Source organism: Lepus europaeus, chromosome 2 (assembly GCF_033115175.1).
Source record: "Lepus europaeus isolate LE1 chromosome 2, mLepTim1.pri, whole genome shotgun sequence".
NCBI lineage: Eukaryota > Metazoa > Chordata > Mammalia > Lagomorpha > Leporidae > Lepus > Lepus europaeus.
The window spans coordinates 5,080,814-5,097,535 of NC_084828.1; the positions used below are offsets into that span (position 1 = coordinate 5,080,814).

Below are 16,722 nucleotides of genomic sequence, written 5' to 3' on the forward strand. Positions count from 1 at the left end.
GGACTTCAATAGAAATGATGAAAACCTAGTAAAGCTGTAAAGAAAATGACAAAAAACAATGACAACCAGAACTCAACAATTCTTTCTTGTAAACTGATTGAATAAATCAACAGATAATCAGTAGGATTGGAGAAGACTTGAACCACAATATCAAGCAATGCACTGAATTGATATTGTGGAATATTTTACCCACTGACTACAGAACACACGTGTTGGACTTCCTATCATCTGAATAATAAGAGAGCAAGTTCGTGCCGTTTAGAGTCCGTAGGTTTATCACAACATATTGCAGCACCCATAGGAAACCAGTATAAACACAGACCTCATTTTAGCTCCTAAAGACATTAGTTAAAATGGATACTAAAGGAATATTATACCTTCATGCAAATACACTTGACAATTCAGATCAAACGGTCAATGATTTGAAAACTCAAATTATCAAAATAGACGCAATATGAAAGAAAAAAATCCGAGCAGCCCTATATCAGTCAGAGAAATTAAATTTTTTAATCAAATTTTCTCTCAATGAGGGTGGTTTGCAAGTCTCAAAGTGACTCTGTGAATTGCATGGGAAGAACGAATTCTTACCAGGGAAGATCATAGTTGTTCCATATATTCAAATAAGTCATATATTCAGATTTAAAGTCTTAATGGGAGGAGTGAGCCCCATCAGCCTAGATATCCAAGCAGGCTTTAGAAAGAGTAAGAGAAGCAGCGGCAGCAGGTGGATTTTCTGTTGGTAGACCTCGTCCACGTTTCTGCTGGTTCACTGTCCATGCCTCTGTGGGAAGATGACTGAATCTCCCTGAGCCTTTGCTTCCTCATCTGTAGAGTGGGGACAGTGAGACGATGGGGCAGTAGTTGTGGCCTCAGCACTGGCGTGAGCAGAGCTCCGCGTTCGGTGAATGAGCGAGAGGACAGAGTACTCAGGCTGTTTTCTGAGATCAGTGGGGAGCCAGGCAAGACAGAGAGGCTGTGCCATAGTGAGGGTTCGTCCATTCGCTCGTGCTGTGGACAAGAACTTGCCTGATGTAGGAATGGTGGGAACCATGAACCCCTTGAGTGGGGAAGACCAGTCAGGTAGCAGCTACTAGGCTGTGGCTCTGCAGATAGGAGAGCCAAGGGGACCCCTACTCACCTCCACGTCCGACTCTCTGGATCCCTCCCTGACCCAGCCTGGATGTTTGCTAGCTGTGTGGCCCTGGGCAGATTCCTTAATCTCTCTTTTACTCTGTGTTCTTATTCCTAAAACGGAACACTACTTAATAGGGGTTTTCTGATGAATTCATAAAATAAGTGACGTATTTATCACTGTGTCTAGCATGTGATCAGCACTCCATGGGTGGCGAGATCTGCTTCCCCTCTTCCCCCTCCCTCCTCCCTTCCTCCTCCTCTTCCTTCCCTCCTCTTCCCTCCCTCCCTCCCTCCCTCCATCCTCCCTCCTTTTCCTCTCTCCTTCTCTCCCTCCATCCTCTCCCTTCCTCCCTCCCTTCTCCCTCCTTTCCTTCCTCCATCCTCTCCCTCCCTCCCTCCCTCTCTCCCTCCATTCTCTCCCTCCCTCCTTCCCACTCTCCCTCCCTCCCTCCCCCCTCCCTCACTCCTTCCCTCCTTCCTTACTTCCTCTCATATCTACATAACTTGGTAACATGAAGGAGAACATATTATGTAGAAAAGGCCATGTGGTAATCCAACAATGAGTCAACTCATCAGAATGTCAAAAAGACAAAAGTATGACACTTTTTTTTTTTTTGTCAGGCAGAGTGGACAGGGAGAGAGTGACAGAGAGAAAGGTCTTCCTTTTTCCATTGGTTCACCCTCCAATGGCTGCCACAGCTGATCCGAAGGCAGGAGCCAGGTGCTTCCCCTGGTCTCCCATGGGGTGCAGGGCCCAAGGACTTGGGCCATCCTCCACTGCACTCCCTGGCCACAGCAGAGAGCTGGCCTGGAAGAGGGGCAACCAGGACAGGATTGGTGCCCCGACCGGGACTAGAACCCGGTGTGCCGGCGCCACAAGGCGGAGGATTAGCCTAGTGAGCCGCGGCGCCGGCCAAAAGTATAATACGTTTTTGAATAAACTGTTGGCACTGGTGATACGTTGCCTGTCAGGGATGGAGTTGATAATTAAGAAATTTAAGCTGAGACACAGAATAAATGGATGATAGAAATGGAATTTGGAGACCCAGTTCCTAGTTATATGGTACATAAGTCTTATGCCCTGGGTCATTGTAAAACAGTTCATTTTGAAATAACCTAGGCCACTGGGGAGATTTCTGAAGGCTAAATTCACAATCAATTAGCTTTTTCATAAGGGAAATTTAACAAGCAAACAAAGGAAAACCTCCCTTAGCTCTTCCCCAGGATTCAATGACAGTGGAGCCAAGGCCATGCTCGACCTCGGGATGTGAGAAGCCGTCTTGGAGGACAGTACTATGCTTAGTGACAGACTACACCCATCCGGGGCTCCTGTTGCTCACAGGAAAGCTGCCCAGGCCGTGATTCCTCTCTGTGATCCCGAGGGAGGTAAATTGCCCTGTGCGTCTGTGTCCTGGTGCATCAGCTGTGTGTGGCTCTGATGGTGAGCTGCACGTAGAGAGGCAAGCACACTGAAAGACCTGCACCTCGTCTTCAGTTCACAGGAGAATGAAGATCACCTCAGCTCATGGGTGTGTTTTGATGCGATCGCTGATGTGCTATCCCCCTCTTTCTTTCTTTCAACATTGATTAAACATCTGCTTTGTAGTCAGTGTTGTTCTGGGGATATCACAATGATCAAACAGACTGAGTTCCTGCCCCCTAGGGCTCAACTTCCAGCCTAGGAGGGAGATGATGGGTGACGATGCCAGGAGTTGGCTAGGACTGTGAGAACTAACACCCTGGCTCCGAGGGTTGAAGGGGCTTGCTGTAGAAATGGCTGTATAGGTCTGGCGGACAGGCCAAGTCTTTCTGAAAATACATTTAAGCAGACACCTGGCCAGAGAGAGGGGTGAGCCACAGAAGTTATAGGAGGTGAGGTCCGGGCAGAGAGACCAAGATGTACAGAGACTCTGAGCCAGGGAGAGTTCTGTGTGTCCCAAGACAACAGGGACTGGTGTGCCCACCATTCAGTAAGACAGGAGGGACCCCAAAGGCAAGCAATGGGCAGGGGCCTCTTAACCAGGGGGAAGGAATGCAGTGGGCTCTAGTCTGCAGTGTCCTGAATTAAACCTTGCCTGGATTCTGACTTCTCTCCATCCCGTGGAGAAGGGGGATGTTTATCTTCCTCCCACCCCCACCTAAGTTTCCAGTGGTTTTACTGCCCATAAAACCAAATCCCGGCCGGCGCCATGGCTCACTAGGCTGATCCTTTCTGTGGCGCCAGCACCCTGGGTTCTGGTCCCGTTTGGGGCGCTGCTTCTGTTCCAGTTGCTCCTCTTCCAGTCCAGCTCTCTGCTGTGGCCCGGGAAGGCAGTGGAGGATGGCCCAAGTGCTTGGGCCCTGCACCTGCATGGGAGACCAGGAGGAAGCACCTGGCTCCTGGCTTCGGATCGGCACAGCTCTGGCCGTAGCGGCCATTTGGGGGGTGAACCAACGGAAGGAAGACCTTTCTCTGTCTCTCTCTCACTGTCTAACTCTGCCTGTCAACAACAACAACAACAACAACAAATCCCTGTCCCTCTTCCTGGCTAGGAAGCTCTACATCCACAGAAACTTGGCCCCAGGAGTTCCGACAATAAACCCTGCACCGCATCTCAGCAGAAAAGCATGCTTGTCTTCCGAGATCAGACGAGATCGGGCGCGTTCAGGGTGGTATGGCCGTAGACGCATGCTTGTCTTATCAGAAACTCACCGTCCCTGCCTTAATCACAGCAGCTAAGCAGGGAATTGGACAGGTCAAGCCCAAGATCCCTGCATTTTAAACAACCCTCACTGTAGGCCACACTAGAAGGAAACTTTCCCCAAGGAACTCCTTTGAGGCTGCACAAAGCCTGTGCGAATCTCATGCCAAGATCTGGTTCTTTGGGAATGAATAAATAATGTGGAATATAAATATTTACAGCACTCCTTCTCTCCTTTGGGGGAGACAGGAGTGCTGCGTAATTGTGCATGTAATTGTGTAATTGTGACTCGGAGAATTGTGTGGGGAAACGATTTCCATTTGCCTCTTGAGGATGTGCTGTAACTGTGGGTTGAACCCATTTCTCCATCTCTGTAATCGCTCCTCGTCCCCATGGGGAAAATCGCTTCGTGGGAAAACCAACTATTTTGGCAAGCATGCTTATTGTGACATACCAAAGTGTTGTACAAATAAGACATAAAACACAGTTTTATAAAAAGGGAAACAGCAAACGTTAGGAAATCACGCCCCCAGACCGCCTTCAGAGTTCCGTCTTTATCCTAAATTTAACCCAAATCGCTACAGTTCCAGAAGCTAAGGATCCCTCCATTGTGTGTTCTGTATCTCAGGGCAGAATCCTCCCAGGTCAGTCTCTGTTGGTCTCTCTCAGCTACTGATTCTTTGGGGCCATCTTGCTCAGAGACCTGGGGGTATGAGGGGTCCCCTGACCTGAGTTAATAACTTGGCAATGCTCCGTTTCCCTGTTCGGTAAAGCTGGGATGCCCATGCCATTCCTTTATTTGTCCCACCAGCAGAGATGTGCAGTCTCTGCTCCAGCCGTGTGCTATGTGCTGGAGCCGTATGGTCTGTGAGGAAGGAACTGCTCTTACTCTACAGCCTCGTGTGGGGTACAGGCAATTGAACAAGCAGAACACGAGCTGTGTGAAGACTCTGCCGGGACAACAGAGGCCTCAGGGAAGCACCTCGGCCCCAGCGAGTTTTCACCAGAGATGTCAGCAATTACAGGTGGGGACTCGATGACAGAGATGGGGAAGCGAGTGGTAACCCAGCAGCAAGAGTGATGCTGAGTGTGGAGAACAGATGGGCTTTAGAATGGCTGGAGCAAAACCTGCAGCAGGGGAATGCCAAGATTGGAGCTGGAGGCCACGGACTCGACTCACTGGCAGTCTTCAGAATCCTGGAGAGTGCACCGTGCGAGGGGCGGTGCGCATGCATGATGATTTGCACTGGGGAACGCACGTTGTCTGGAAGGATCCTGTGGATCCCTGTGTGGAGAATGGATTCAAGGGGCGCAGCTGGTAGCAGAGAGGCCAGTGAGGAGTCTTGCTGAGAACCCAGATAAGAGGCCATAGAGAGCTTATCCTGGCTTGTGTCCCCTTGAGAACAGATGCCAAGGGACAGTTGGCTGCAGATCACTTGCCTGGGATGTAATTTCTCAATCCCAGAGTCACAGAATGGGAAAGAATTTGATCCTGAAGGGGGAAAAAATAGTCTGTCAAAATTGCTTTCCTGAGGGAGTTACTGCTATGGTGACTAGTGGGGGGGGTCCCCTCCTGCTGGGAGCCATCAGAGACTTCACAGAGAACAATGGTCCTCAAAGCGTGATCTCTGGTCCAGCAGCCTCCAGTACCCTCTCGGGCGTTCCTTAGAAAGGCACCGTGTGGGATCCTACCGCAGAGCTCTTGAGTCACGGGTCCCTGCCTTCATCAGCTCTTCCAGTGGTTCTGGGGCTGGCACAGGCTGGAACCTGCCGCAGAAGTGTCCCCTGGGGTACAGGATGGGAGGCAGAGTGGCTGCACCTGGCTCTCGGCCCTCAGCAGTGGACAGTTGCTTCCGGTGTTTGAGTTGTACCAGTGACAGCGAGAAGAGATTCCTGACTCCAGAGGAGGCCTGAGACAGTGGAGAGAGAGAGGAAGAGGGAGAGAGAGGGAGAGACCAACCTCTGCCCTTAGTACAATATCCCAGCTCTGTTGCCCACTGGTGCTGAATCCAAATGAGCCCAGTACATGAGGATGGAGATGAAGAGACTGGGGGTTGTGGGATACATTTTCAAGGAAGCATCATTGCCACCTGACACCATGAGATGCTAGAGTGGGGTCTTTGGTGGAACAAGCACCATTTTGGAGGCTTGCGTTTGTGGCATTTGTGAAGTGTCTAGTTATCTGTGAGACTTGGTCTACGCACAAAGGAAAGATTAAAGTCATCAGCGTGTTGAGAGTGGGCTACACAACTCAGGAGGTAGATTGAGTAAGAGGTGAAGGAGGTTAGGGAAGAAACGCACAGAAGTGAGTGGGTAACAGTGGGAAGTCCTCTCTAATAAGCAAGAAATAAGAATTATCTTGAAGAGAATCTGAGGAGGGGCAAAGGGGGTGACCTGGAGCACCTGCAGCACACTGGGTTCTCAGCTACTGTTCACTTTTATTGCTGAATGTCTCAGCGGGGACTCCTGCTTTGCCCAGAGCCATATCCTGGCCTGTTATTTTGCAGGAAAAAAAAAAACAAAAAAAAACAAAAAAAACTTCCGCATCAGGCAGTAGCTAATTCTTTCACAAAGATCTTCACTACTTTTAATAAACTGCTATTTACTTAAGAAAAAATATTGGGATTGTGTCTGCCCCTAAAGAGATTCACTATGCTCAGTGCTTAGGGGATGTGAGATGGCAAATTAAGCTTTGCTTCCTCATTTTTCATCCTCTGAGATTTCGGGCTGATCTGACAAGACACTACTGATATTTCAGTGGGATAGAAATCCCCCAAGGCCACAGGTCTTTTATCTTATTCTCTAGATTAATGAAGGAACCTAGGAAACTTCTCCTAGGACTTAACTCCTCTACCCTTGCTTGGCAAAATTGAATCCACGCATAAATTTACTCATGTGGGAGCTAAGTGGGCCTAGTCTCCTGTATGGTTGCTTTGGGTACCAGCATCCCTCCCAGTGCAGAATTATTCTGGTAACTCTAAAGTTCACTAAAAGAGCCGACTCAACTGCCAGTCGGTGAGAAGAAACCACTTGGATACTTAAGTTCGTGATGGTTTTCCGTCAACTTTTCAAGAGAAAGTGTATCACCCAGAGATCTCTTTTTCACAAAGTGTCAGAATGGCTTATTCACTTAGTCATGTTTTTCAAGGTGATCTCAACTTGCATGATATATGCATTTAAAGTCAAATAACTGAGCTGTTCATATTTCACCTTCACATTTCAAAAACACACTTATTTCTGAAACTTCTTGGTTAGGATTTCACATGAGCACGGACCAGTGTGGGTCTCTGAAGGGAGAGTCCCAGTCGGAGAACAAAGGGTGCACTTGGGGAGCCCCTGGCTGTACCTCCCAGTGTCTGGAAGAGCTGTCAGTAGTGGCACAGTGGAATCATTGTACGAGTTTAGTAGCTATTTCCATCTGTATTTATCTTATACTTTTTAAAAAAGATTTAGTTATTTACTTGAAAGTCAGAGTTACACAGAGAGAGAAGGAGAGGCAGAGAGAGAGAGGTCTTCCATCTGCTGGTTCACTCCCCAGATGGCTACAATGGCCAGAGCTGCGCCAATCTGAAGCCCAGAGCCAGGAGCCTCCTCTGGGTCTCCCACGTGGATGCAGGGGCCCAAGGACTTGGGCCATCTTCTACTGCTTTCCCAGGCCATAGCAGGGAGGTGGATCGAAAGTAGAGCAGCCGGGATGCGAACCGGCGCCCATATGGGATGCTGGCACTGCAGGCAGCAGCTTTACCTACTACGCCACAGCACCGGCCCCGACCTTCTGCTTTCAATACGTCAATGGTTGTTCCCCACACAATCTTCTGATGAACTTTTAAGTAACATCACTTTGGCTTTGAACCAAGTTGAGGGGAGGGGTTGTGGGTCAATTATAATTGGACATTTTCCCAGAGGAAATACAAGACTGGTGACCTTGTCCATTTGACGGGGGGTTTCTTGCTCTTAGGAGAACTGGAGTCAAATGGAACGTGGCAGGTAGATGCCTAAAAATTTGCCCTCCACCCCAGGGAGATTGATTCTGACTTGATTTTGTGAACTTTGTAATCTTCCCTTGAAGTTGATTGACTGTCTTTACTAGGAAACTTTGCTCTATATAATATCTAACATTTTTTCCTAGAAGTGACTTCACCCTAAGAATTCATTCCATAATATTTTATTTTATTTATTTTTGACAGGCAGAGTTAGACAGTGAGAGAGAGAGACAGAGAGAAAGGTCTTCCATCCATTGGTTCACCCCCCAAATGGCCGCTACGGCCCGTGTGCTGCACTGATCCGAAGCCAGGAGCCAGGTGCTTCCTCCTGGTCTCCCACGCAGGTGCAGGGACCAAGGACTTCGGCCATCCTCCACTGTCTTCCCAGACCACAGCAGAGAGCTGGACTGGAAGAGGAGCAACTGGGACTAGAACCCAGGGTGCCGGCACTGCAGGTGGAGGATTAGCCTAGTGAGCCACGGTGCCGGCCAGTATTTTATTTTAAATATAGTTTATTGACTATGTGTGCCTCGGAATACCAGCCACGTGCAGGAATAGTACTTACTGGGTAAGCAGTATCCAGAGGCCCATTGGCTGGGTGCATTGTGTATTTCATTTGCAAGTTGAGAACTTTGCTCACTAAGGATGCCTCAAAGCTGCACACATCTACGTTTGCTAAATTAACCAATACTCCTACTGCACTTAACACCTCCCCACTGCTGCTATGAGGACTTTCTAATCTCAGTTCACACCGTCCTTACACAAACCTGTGAAACTGGTAGTGTAATTACCCCCAGTTTGCATATAAAGAAAATGAGGCCAAGAGACACCGGATAACTTGTACAGTGCCCGTCTGCAGCAAGTGGTGGAGCTGGGCCCGAGGAGGGGGCCCTTGTCTCTGTCTGAGCGTCTGTGTGTAACACCTCAGGAAAGCTGGGCTAGAAAACTAAACGCAATTTCTTCTCCAGAAACACAGCAGCGGGCTCCCTCTGCAGCTGCTTCCTGTGAGCCTGACCAAGTTTCCTGCTCCCTGATTATTCTGTGGCCAAAATGCCTCTCGCAATGGCTCTTAATTTTTTATTTTTATTTATTTATTTTTGACAGGCAGAGTGGACAGTGAGAGAGAGAGACAGAGAGGATAGGTCTTCCTTTTGCCGTTGGTTCACCCTCCCATGGCCGCTGCGGCCGGCGCACCGCACTGATCCAAAGGCAGGAGCCAGGTGCTTCTCCTGGTCTCCCATGGGGTGCAGGGCCCAAGCACTTGGGCCATCCTCCACTGCACTCCCGGGCCACAGCAGAGAGCTGGCCTGGAAGAGGGGCAACCGGGACAGAATCTGGCTCCCCGACTGGGACTAGAACCCGGTGTGCCGGCGCCGCAGGCGGAGGATTAGCCTAGTGAGCTGCAGCGCTGGCCAGTGGCTCTTAATTTTAACATGCTCCTGAGCCCCTTTCTAACCCAGAACCAGACCTTCCCCCCAGGGCACTGCGTGTGGGGCTGGAATCCCCCTCTGTCTGCAGCACACAGTTCTGTCTCTGGGACTCTAGATGTCGCGGGCAGCCGTCAGCCTTGCCAGAAACGGGGGCAGGGAAGGGAGACGCTCCTTAGCTGAGCAGATAATACATGCCAATGCCCCACCTCCTCCCACATCAACCGTGGCTGCCCTGTTGAAGTCGCCATAAGGTAGCTCTGATCTGTGGCCAAGATCCAGGGATCACAACCCTCCCAGATGCCCCCACCCCTAGGGTGAGCACTTCTCATTATAACCCAAAGACTCTTGAGATTGTCAGAGCTTAAGTCGAAGATTTTAGGCTTCTTCTTGGCAGGTGGGTTTATAGCAGGGTGCCTGTGGGGGTTTTAGAGACAGGGCTTCCTGGCTCCTCACAGAATTCACCGATGAGCGCCAGGGGCACTGTCCGGTCTTCGAGTTGCCTGACTCCTGCTGATTTCCGTAGTGGCCCATTGGCCTGGAGTGGTGCTGACGGCAGGGGTGACGGTCGTTGGGGTCTTTGGAAAGACTCCATGCCCATGCTGTGTTCATCACTGCTTGTACAGAGTGGCCGTTCATTCTCCCTGCATCGCATCTCCACTTGGAGGAGAAATGACCCCAAGGCTTGGAAGAGTTCGCACCCGAGAGGAACACTTACCTTGATAATTGCTACTTGAGGAGCACACATCTGTTTAATGTGTTCTTTAAATGGTGGTGATGGTTCTGTTCTCCCTGGGATGAATTCCTGAAGATCTTGGAGAACACTCATCAAAAGCGGAACGCTGGCTGGCCCTGGTTTAACCAAACGCCCACACTTGAGGGGCGCGTTTTCCCCAATACAATTCGCTCCCCTCTACCGAGCCTCATTGGTAGGAAGAAGAAAAATCCTCCATGCCAAGATTGCTTTTTTTTATTTGTCCCAAGCTGCAAACACTGTTCATTTCTCTACATATGGGGCCATTTCAAATGGCTCATGGAAAAATGAAATTAAAAAAATAAGTCTGTTTTGTTGCAAAATTTTTTTGTAGTCCACACATGTTTTTTTTTTTCCCCTATAATATGCATTCCTGGAACTTTTTGAAGTCTCCTCCCTGTCAAGCATTTTTGTATTTTAATGTTCGTTAAAATTATTCAGGTTCTTAAGGTGACACTTCTCATGGGTCACAATTCTTCTCTCCTTCCAGTTCCTCCCAAGTTCGTGGTTCAGCCGCGGGACCAGGATGGGATTTATGGCAAAGCTGTCATCCTCAATTGCTCGGCGGAGGGTTACCCGGTACCCACCATTGTCTGGAAGTTTTCTAAAGGTAAGAAGTCATGTGATATGCTTGGGCCCTGTGCTCTAAAGGGTCTGGTGCTTCCAGAGGTGTTTCTTGCAAATGGATACGTCTTGCCGTCTCCTGCAAACCCACGTTCCCACATCCACCCTGGTGCCTCCATTCACAGCAGGACGGCATCTAGGGAGGTGGGTTAGTCCAGTACCTGGGAAACTGCACACGTGCCCGCCTGTCTGAGGTGACCAGGGTCTGCCCCCAGGCTGCTGCAAACCTGTGAACTGTCAGAATGACTGTTGGAAAATTGCTTCCCCAATATGTAACCATGTGCGAGTAAGTGGTTTAATAAAGCTAGAGAGACCTGGTTACTTTAGAAAACACAAGTTACGTGTCTCCTTGGTGTGCTGTTTTTAGAAACAACACATCCTGTGTCGATTTGGGGTGGCCAATAGTCCCCACTTCCGCTCTGACCCACACCTCCATTTCCAAGTCAGGGGAGAGTCTATCCGCTTTAGATGATGCCGTAGACAGGAAATACACAGAAGTCTGGAGTGTGGAAGCTAATGGTAGAACCATTGTAGTCACTGGGAAAATAATCTGTGTTCACCATCCTGTCTTCTCTGGCAAAGGTTCCTCAACTGTGTTTGCAAGTATATTCAAAGTTCCTCGTGTTCTCATTCATGCATCTTTCTTTTTTCAAGATTTATTTTACTTATTTGAAAGGCAGAGTGACAGAGAGAGAGAAAGGGAGGGAGAGATTGTCCATCCACTAGTTCTCTCCCTGCATGGCTGCAATGGGCAGAGCTGAGCCAGGTCGAAGTCAGGAGCCTGGAATTCTCTGTGGGCCTGTGTTATGGGTGACAAGGGTCCAGACACATGGGCCACTTCTGCTTCTTTCACAGGCTCATTAGCAGAGAGCTGAGCTGGAAGTGGAGCAGCCGAGACTCAAACTCTCATTCTGATATGGGATGCCAGCACTGCAGGCCGTGGCTTAATTCACTTTTCTGTAATACAAGTCGCTCATTCATCTTAATTTATTAATTTATTTATCAAACAGTGAGGGCCCAGTATATGGGAGAGAAAAAATTTAGAAAGCCACGAAGATGAGAGATCTTCAAAAATTTCATGAAAGATAGCTATCATGAATAAAACCATGCATGGGTTTCAAAAGTATTCTTGCATTACAAATAAACTTATCTTTTAGTTCCGTTTTTCCACAAACCCTGTGAGGTACCCCCTCTATTCTAGTGATATCCACCAATCATATCTTCTCTTCCTCCAAGAAACTAAGGTCACTGTGTATGTTTTATTTATCTATGTTTATTTTCATTAATATAAAGAGAACAGATCTGTATTTCAGAGGTACAATTCTAAGAAGATAATCATATTACCCTCACAATTTAATTATTCTGAGCTATCATATTTGTTTCTCTTTTTTTAAAAAAGATTTATTTATTTTGAAAATCTGAGTTAAAGAGAGAGAGGGAGAAAGAGAGAAAGAGAGAAAGAGAGAGAGAATCTTTCATTCATTGGTTTACTCCACAAATGGCTACAATGGCCAGGGCTAAACCAAGCCGAAGCCAGGAGCCAGGAGCTTCATCCAGGTCTCCCTAATGGGTGTGGGAGCTCAAACACTTGGGTCATCTTCTACCACTTTCCCAGGTGGATTAGCAAGCAGCTGGATCAGAAGTGGAGCAGCCAGTTCAAACCAGTGCCCATCTAGCTTGTTGGCATCACAGGTGGCAATTTTACCTGCTACACTACAGCACCAGCCCCTTGTTTGTCATTTGATCAGTTTGCATTCTAGATATTCTCCTTAAAACAATATGTTGGGGCCGGCACCATGGCTCACTTGGTTAATCCTCCGCCTGCAGCACCGGCATCCCATATGGGTGCTGGGTTCTAGTCCCGGTTGCTCCTCTTCCAATCCAGCTCTGCTGTGGCCCAGGAAGGCAGTGGAGGATGGCCCAAGTGCTTAGGCTCTGCACCCACATGGGAGACCAGGAGGAAGCACCTGGATCCTGGCTTCGGATAGGCGCCACACCAGCTGGAGCAACCATTTGGGGAGTGAACCAATGGAAGGAAGACCTTTCTCTCTGTCTCTCTTTCGCACTGTCTATAACTCTACCTGTCAAATAAAAATAAAAAAAAATATGTTGAGCTTTCTTATTATGAAAGCAACAACAATTGAAGAAAAACTAATAATACATTTGGCACAATCCTGCTGCTGTTTATCCTTTGGGGAAGAAGGTGCTAAATGCTGACTGGGGGAGCAAAACTCAATCTAAAAAAATTCCCAGGGCCAGCACTGTGGTGTAGCTCTGGAGCCGCCGCCTGCAGTCCTGGCATCCCATATGGACACCAGTTCAGGTCCTGGCTGCTCCACTTCCGATCCAGCTCTCTGCTATGGCCTAGGAAAGCAGTAGAAGATGGCCCAAGTGCTTGGGCCCCTGCACCCGCATGGGAGACCTGGAAGAAGCTCCCGGCTCCTGACTTTGGATCGGCACAGCTCTGGCTGTTGCGACCATCTGGGGAGTGAACCAGCAGACGAAAGACTTCTCTCTCTCTCTGCCTCTGCCTCTCTGTAACTCTGCTTGTCAAATAAATAAATAAATATTAAAAAAAAAAGTCCACAAGGACCCCCAGGTAGCACACTGCATGCACTGCCCACGTAAGAAGCTCTTGGGTCAAAAAGTGAGGCCTGCACAGAGCGTCTATCCCTGGGCTTTCCACTTCAGGTCACGGTGAAGACCCACGGTGTATCAATACCTGGAAATAGAGAAACAGCATCCATTTCGGTAGTTTATATTGATGTTCATGATTGGAGTCTTTTCCATGGCATCTTTGTGACTTTCTCTTTACTTTAATGTTTATTTATTTGAGAGGCAGAGAGAGAGAGAGAGAGAGAGAGAGAAAGCTAGCTCTCACCCACTGCTGGCTCACTCCCCCAGGCCCACAGCAGCAGGGGTTGAACTACACAGAAGCTGAGGGCTGGGAACTTAATCTTGGCCCCCAATATGGGCAGCAGGGACCCAGACATCAGAGTCATCTTAGCTGCCTCCCAGGGCCTGCGTTAGCCACAAGGTATAGTCGGGAGCCAAACAAAGCGAAGTTTCAGACCCAGGCACCTCGGTGTGGGATGTGGGAGTCCCGAGTGACATCTTAACCACTAAGCCAAACACCCACCCCATAATTCCTTTCTTGAGGAGGAGAGGAGCAGCACCTGCTAAGCTCTGGTTCTGTCCCGGCCGAGGGGAGTCTGGCCACCAGCACTGAGTGGGTGTACCTGCTACCTTGCCAACCAGATAATATCCTCATTGTTAGTCTTCACAGTCCGATAAGTGAGAACACCTCGCCATTTAAACTCGCATGTTGATATTACCAGTGAGGTTTCAAAAGGCTCATTCTGTGTGTGCTCATCATTTCCATTTCCCTCTTGGGGAATTTCTGATTTGTGTAACTTGCACACTCACCTCTCTGCCTTGTGCATTTCTAAGTGTTCCGTACATATGAATTAATCCTATGCCTGGCATGGCTATTATAGGCCCATTGTCTCTCCCCAGCCCTGATTTGCAAATCAAGTTATAGTAGTTTTTGTATCTTTGAATTTCATATGCAATGTCAAATCATCAAAAAAAAAAAAATAGAAATGACTAAAGCAAGTTTGAGAGAAGTTAAGTTCCCTTGAATAACCTTCACAGGTAACCAAAGATAAGCGCTGTACACATTTCCCCCAGCCTCTCAGGCCTGGCCCTGAGCCACCATATACCCACAGATACATGTAGAACTCTAATATCACATGATTGCTCTTAGCTTATAGTTGTATCTTTGTCAGTTAGCAGGATGCTAGGCACGTCTTTCCATGCCAACACCAAACATAATAAGCGTGTTTCATATGACTTCAGTGTCTGCATAGAGTTCATGCTACGACACCATCAAGCGTGCTCCACAATCTATTGCCTTAGTTAAGGTTCATTTCAGCAACTGAAATTCTCAGGGCTTCCTCATTCTTGTACACGGGGTGTGGACATAGGTAGTTCAGGGCTAGTTGGTTTTCTGATTTTATTTTTTATTAACATGTAATAATTGCCTATAGTTATGGGCAATACTTGTATGCCTTATGTTATGATCAAATCAGAGTAACTGGCTTGTGCGTTACCTTAAACACTCACCATTTCTTTATGATTGGACATTTAAAATCCTTCCAGTTATTTGGGAATATGCTGTAGATTGTTGGAAGCTATGGCCACCCTGTTGTACAATAGAACACGTGACCTTATTTCTCCTAAGTGTAAGTTTGCACCTGTTGGTCACCCTCCCCCACCACCCCTGCTTCTCTCCTTAGACTCTAGCAACCATTGTTCTACTCTGCACATCTGTGAGGTTCACTTTTTAAAGAGAGGGAGAGAGAGAGAGAGAGAGAGAGAGAGAGATTCCATCTGGTGGCTCATTCCTCAAACGGCCACAACAAGTAAAACCGGGCCAGTCCAAAGCCAGGCACTCACTCCAAGTCTCCCACGTGGGTCTCCAAGACCCAGATATTTGAGCTGTCACCAATACCTCCCATTGTGCACAACAACAGGAAGCTAGAAGGGGAGCAGTCAGGACTTGAACCCATGCACTCCAGTATAGGATGTGAGCATCCCAAGCAGTGGTTTAACCATTGCACCAAACACCTGCCCCCAAGTTAACGTTTTTAGATTCCACACGGATGACAGCATGTTGTGTCTGTCTGTGCCTGACTTATTTCATTCAGCATCATGTCCCCCAGCCTCAACCATGTCATCACAAATGATAAGATTCCCTTCTTTTTTGGTTGGCTCTCCTGGGTCATCATGGAGCCAAACTTGTGAAGAAGGGGTCTGCTACTCTTAGCATGCCTCTGCGTCCCCACAAAGTGACCTCTGAGCTGCACTGACAACTTTGACATTGCCCTGGTGAGATGCAGAGGAGGGGAGGGCTGCCTTGTCCCCAGGGTCAGCTCCCTGTAGAGACCTTCCCAGAAGTGTCATAGACCAATTCTGCCATCTCCTTCCTGGCTCGCTGGCCAGGTCGCCGCTAGCCATGGGGGGCTGGTTGCACCTGTGCTGTGGCTAAGCACACTGCCAATGCGGTTGGTGTTACTTTAGCAGGCAAGGGGGACAATGGTCCTTTGTAGCTGGGTGTCCTCAGTGTGGTCATTAGAGGTTGTCTGTTTTTTGCAGCTTCTCTCAGGAAAAATGTCACAGTTACTTGAATCATACAGATGTACGCAGAAAGAGATCACCTTGCACGAGTACCTAATTCCTCATTTAACCCCACTTCTCTAATTCTAAAGCCCACACCAGGTCCAGGGGAGCTCCTGTTCCACCCAGACTCTGTACACTTCCCACAAAGACATGGTTTTCACCCTCAGCAGGGACCCACTCTGCTGATGCCCAGCCACAGCCCATCTGTCTTCATACCTCTGCACAGGCCACACTGCTCATACACACCTCACACACCTCTGCTCATTCTACCTGCCGGTCGGCCTTGTCTCTGTCTCACAGTTGGGGTTTCAGCTATGTTCTAATTTCACAGTCAACAGAATTGACACTTGTCTGCATTTCTTTCTTTCTCCCATTTGCTTCTTTATGCTTCCCGGAAAGGGAAGAAATGCCAATTTATGCTTCCATCTCCAACTCTGAAGTCCCTTTGCTGATCTACAAAGCTTCACTACATTTGGACTTCGTGGTAGAAAGAGAAGTAATGTAGAAATCTAACAAGGTAGCACAAATCATCAGGAAAGAGAAGGGATCTGGTTTGTTCTTGCACATAAATTACTTACCCTGATGACCCACAGCTTTCTCACATGTGGGATGAATAAAATAAGGGGATTAATGGGATGATTTAGAAAGCATTCATTGTGCTGCCTGGCTCATAGCAATTAGTCAATACAGATTAGCTGCTTTCATGATCGTCATTGCTGTCTTAGTCATTGAGTTACATGAAGAGCCAGTTGTCCCCAAACAATTGATTTGATAACTAAACCTTCCCCACTAACTTGAAAAGAGATGTGACTACTGGAATCTGTGCGTCAGGGCTCTCTTTGCTAAGCTGCGCTTCCTGGTTTAGCTTCACTAGCACGTGTTAGCAATCTTTCTCTTTCTAGCACTTTCAAATATCTCACAAGACACTACTCCCCTCA

At 48.2% G+C, this 16,722-nt stretch overlaps 1 protein-coding gene across 1 annotated transcript in view; it reads left to right on the plus strand.

The window, feature by feature from the left end:
• The window catches only part of DSCAM (DS cell adhesion molecule), a 707,908-nt gene that overhangs the window by 457,486 nt on the left and 233,700 nt on the right, over positions 1 to 16,722 (plus strand). Inside the window, exon 11 of the mRNA XM_062174789.1 lies at positions 10,470 to 10,589. Coding sequence (XP_062030773.1) covers positions 10,470 to 10,589 — 120 coding nt within the window. The remainder of the gene's footprint in view (positions 1 to 10,469; positions 10,590 to 16,722) is intronic.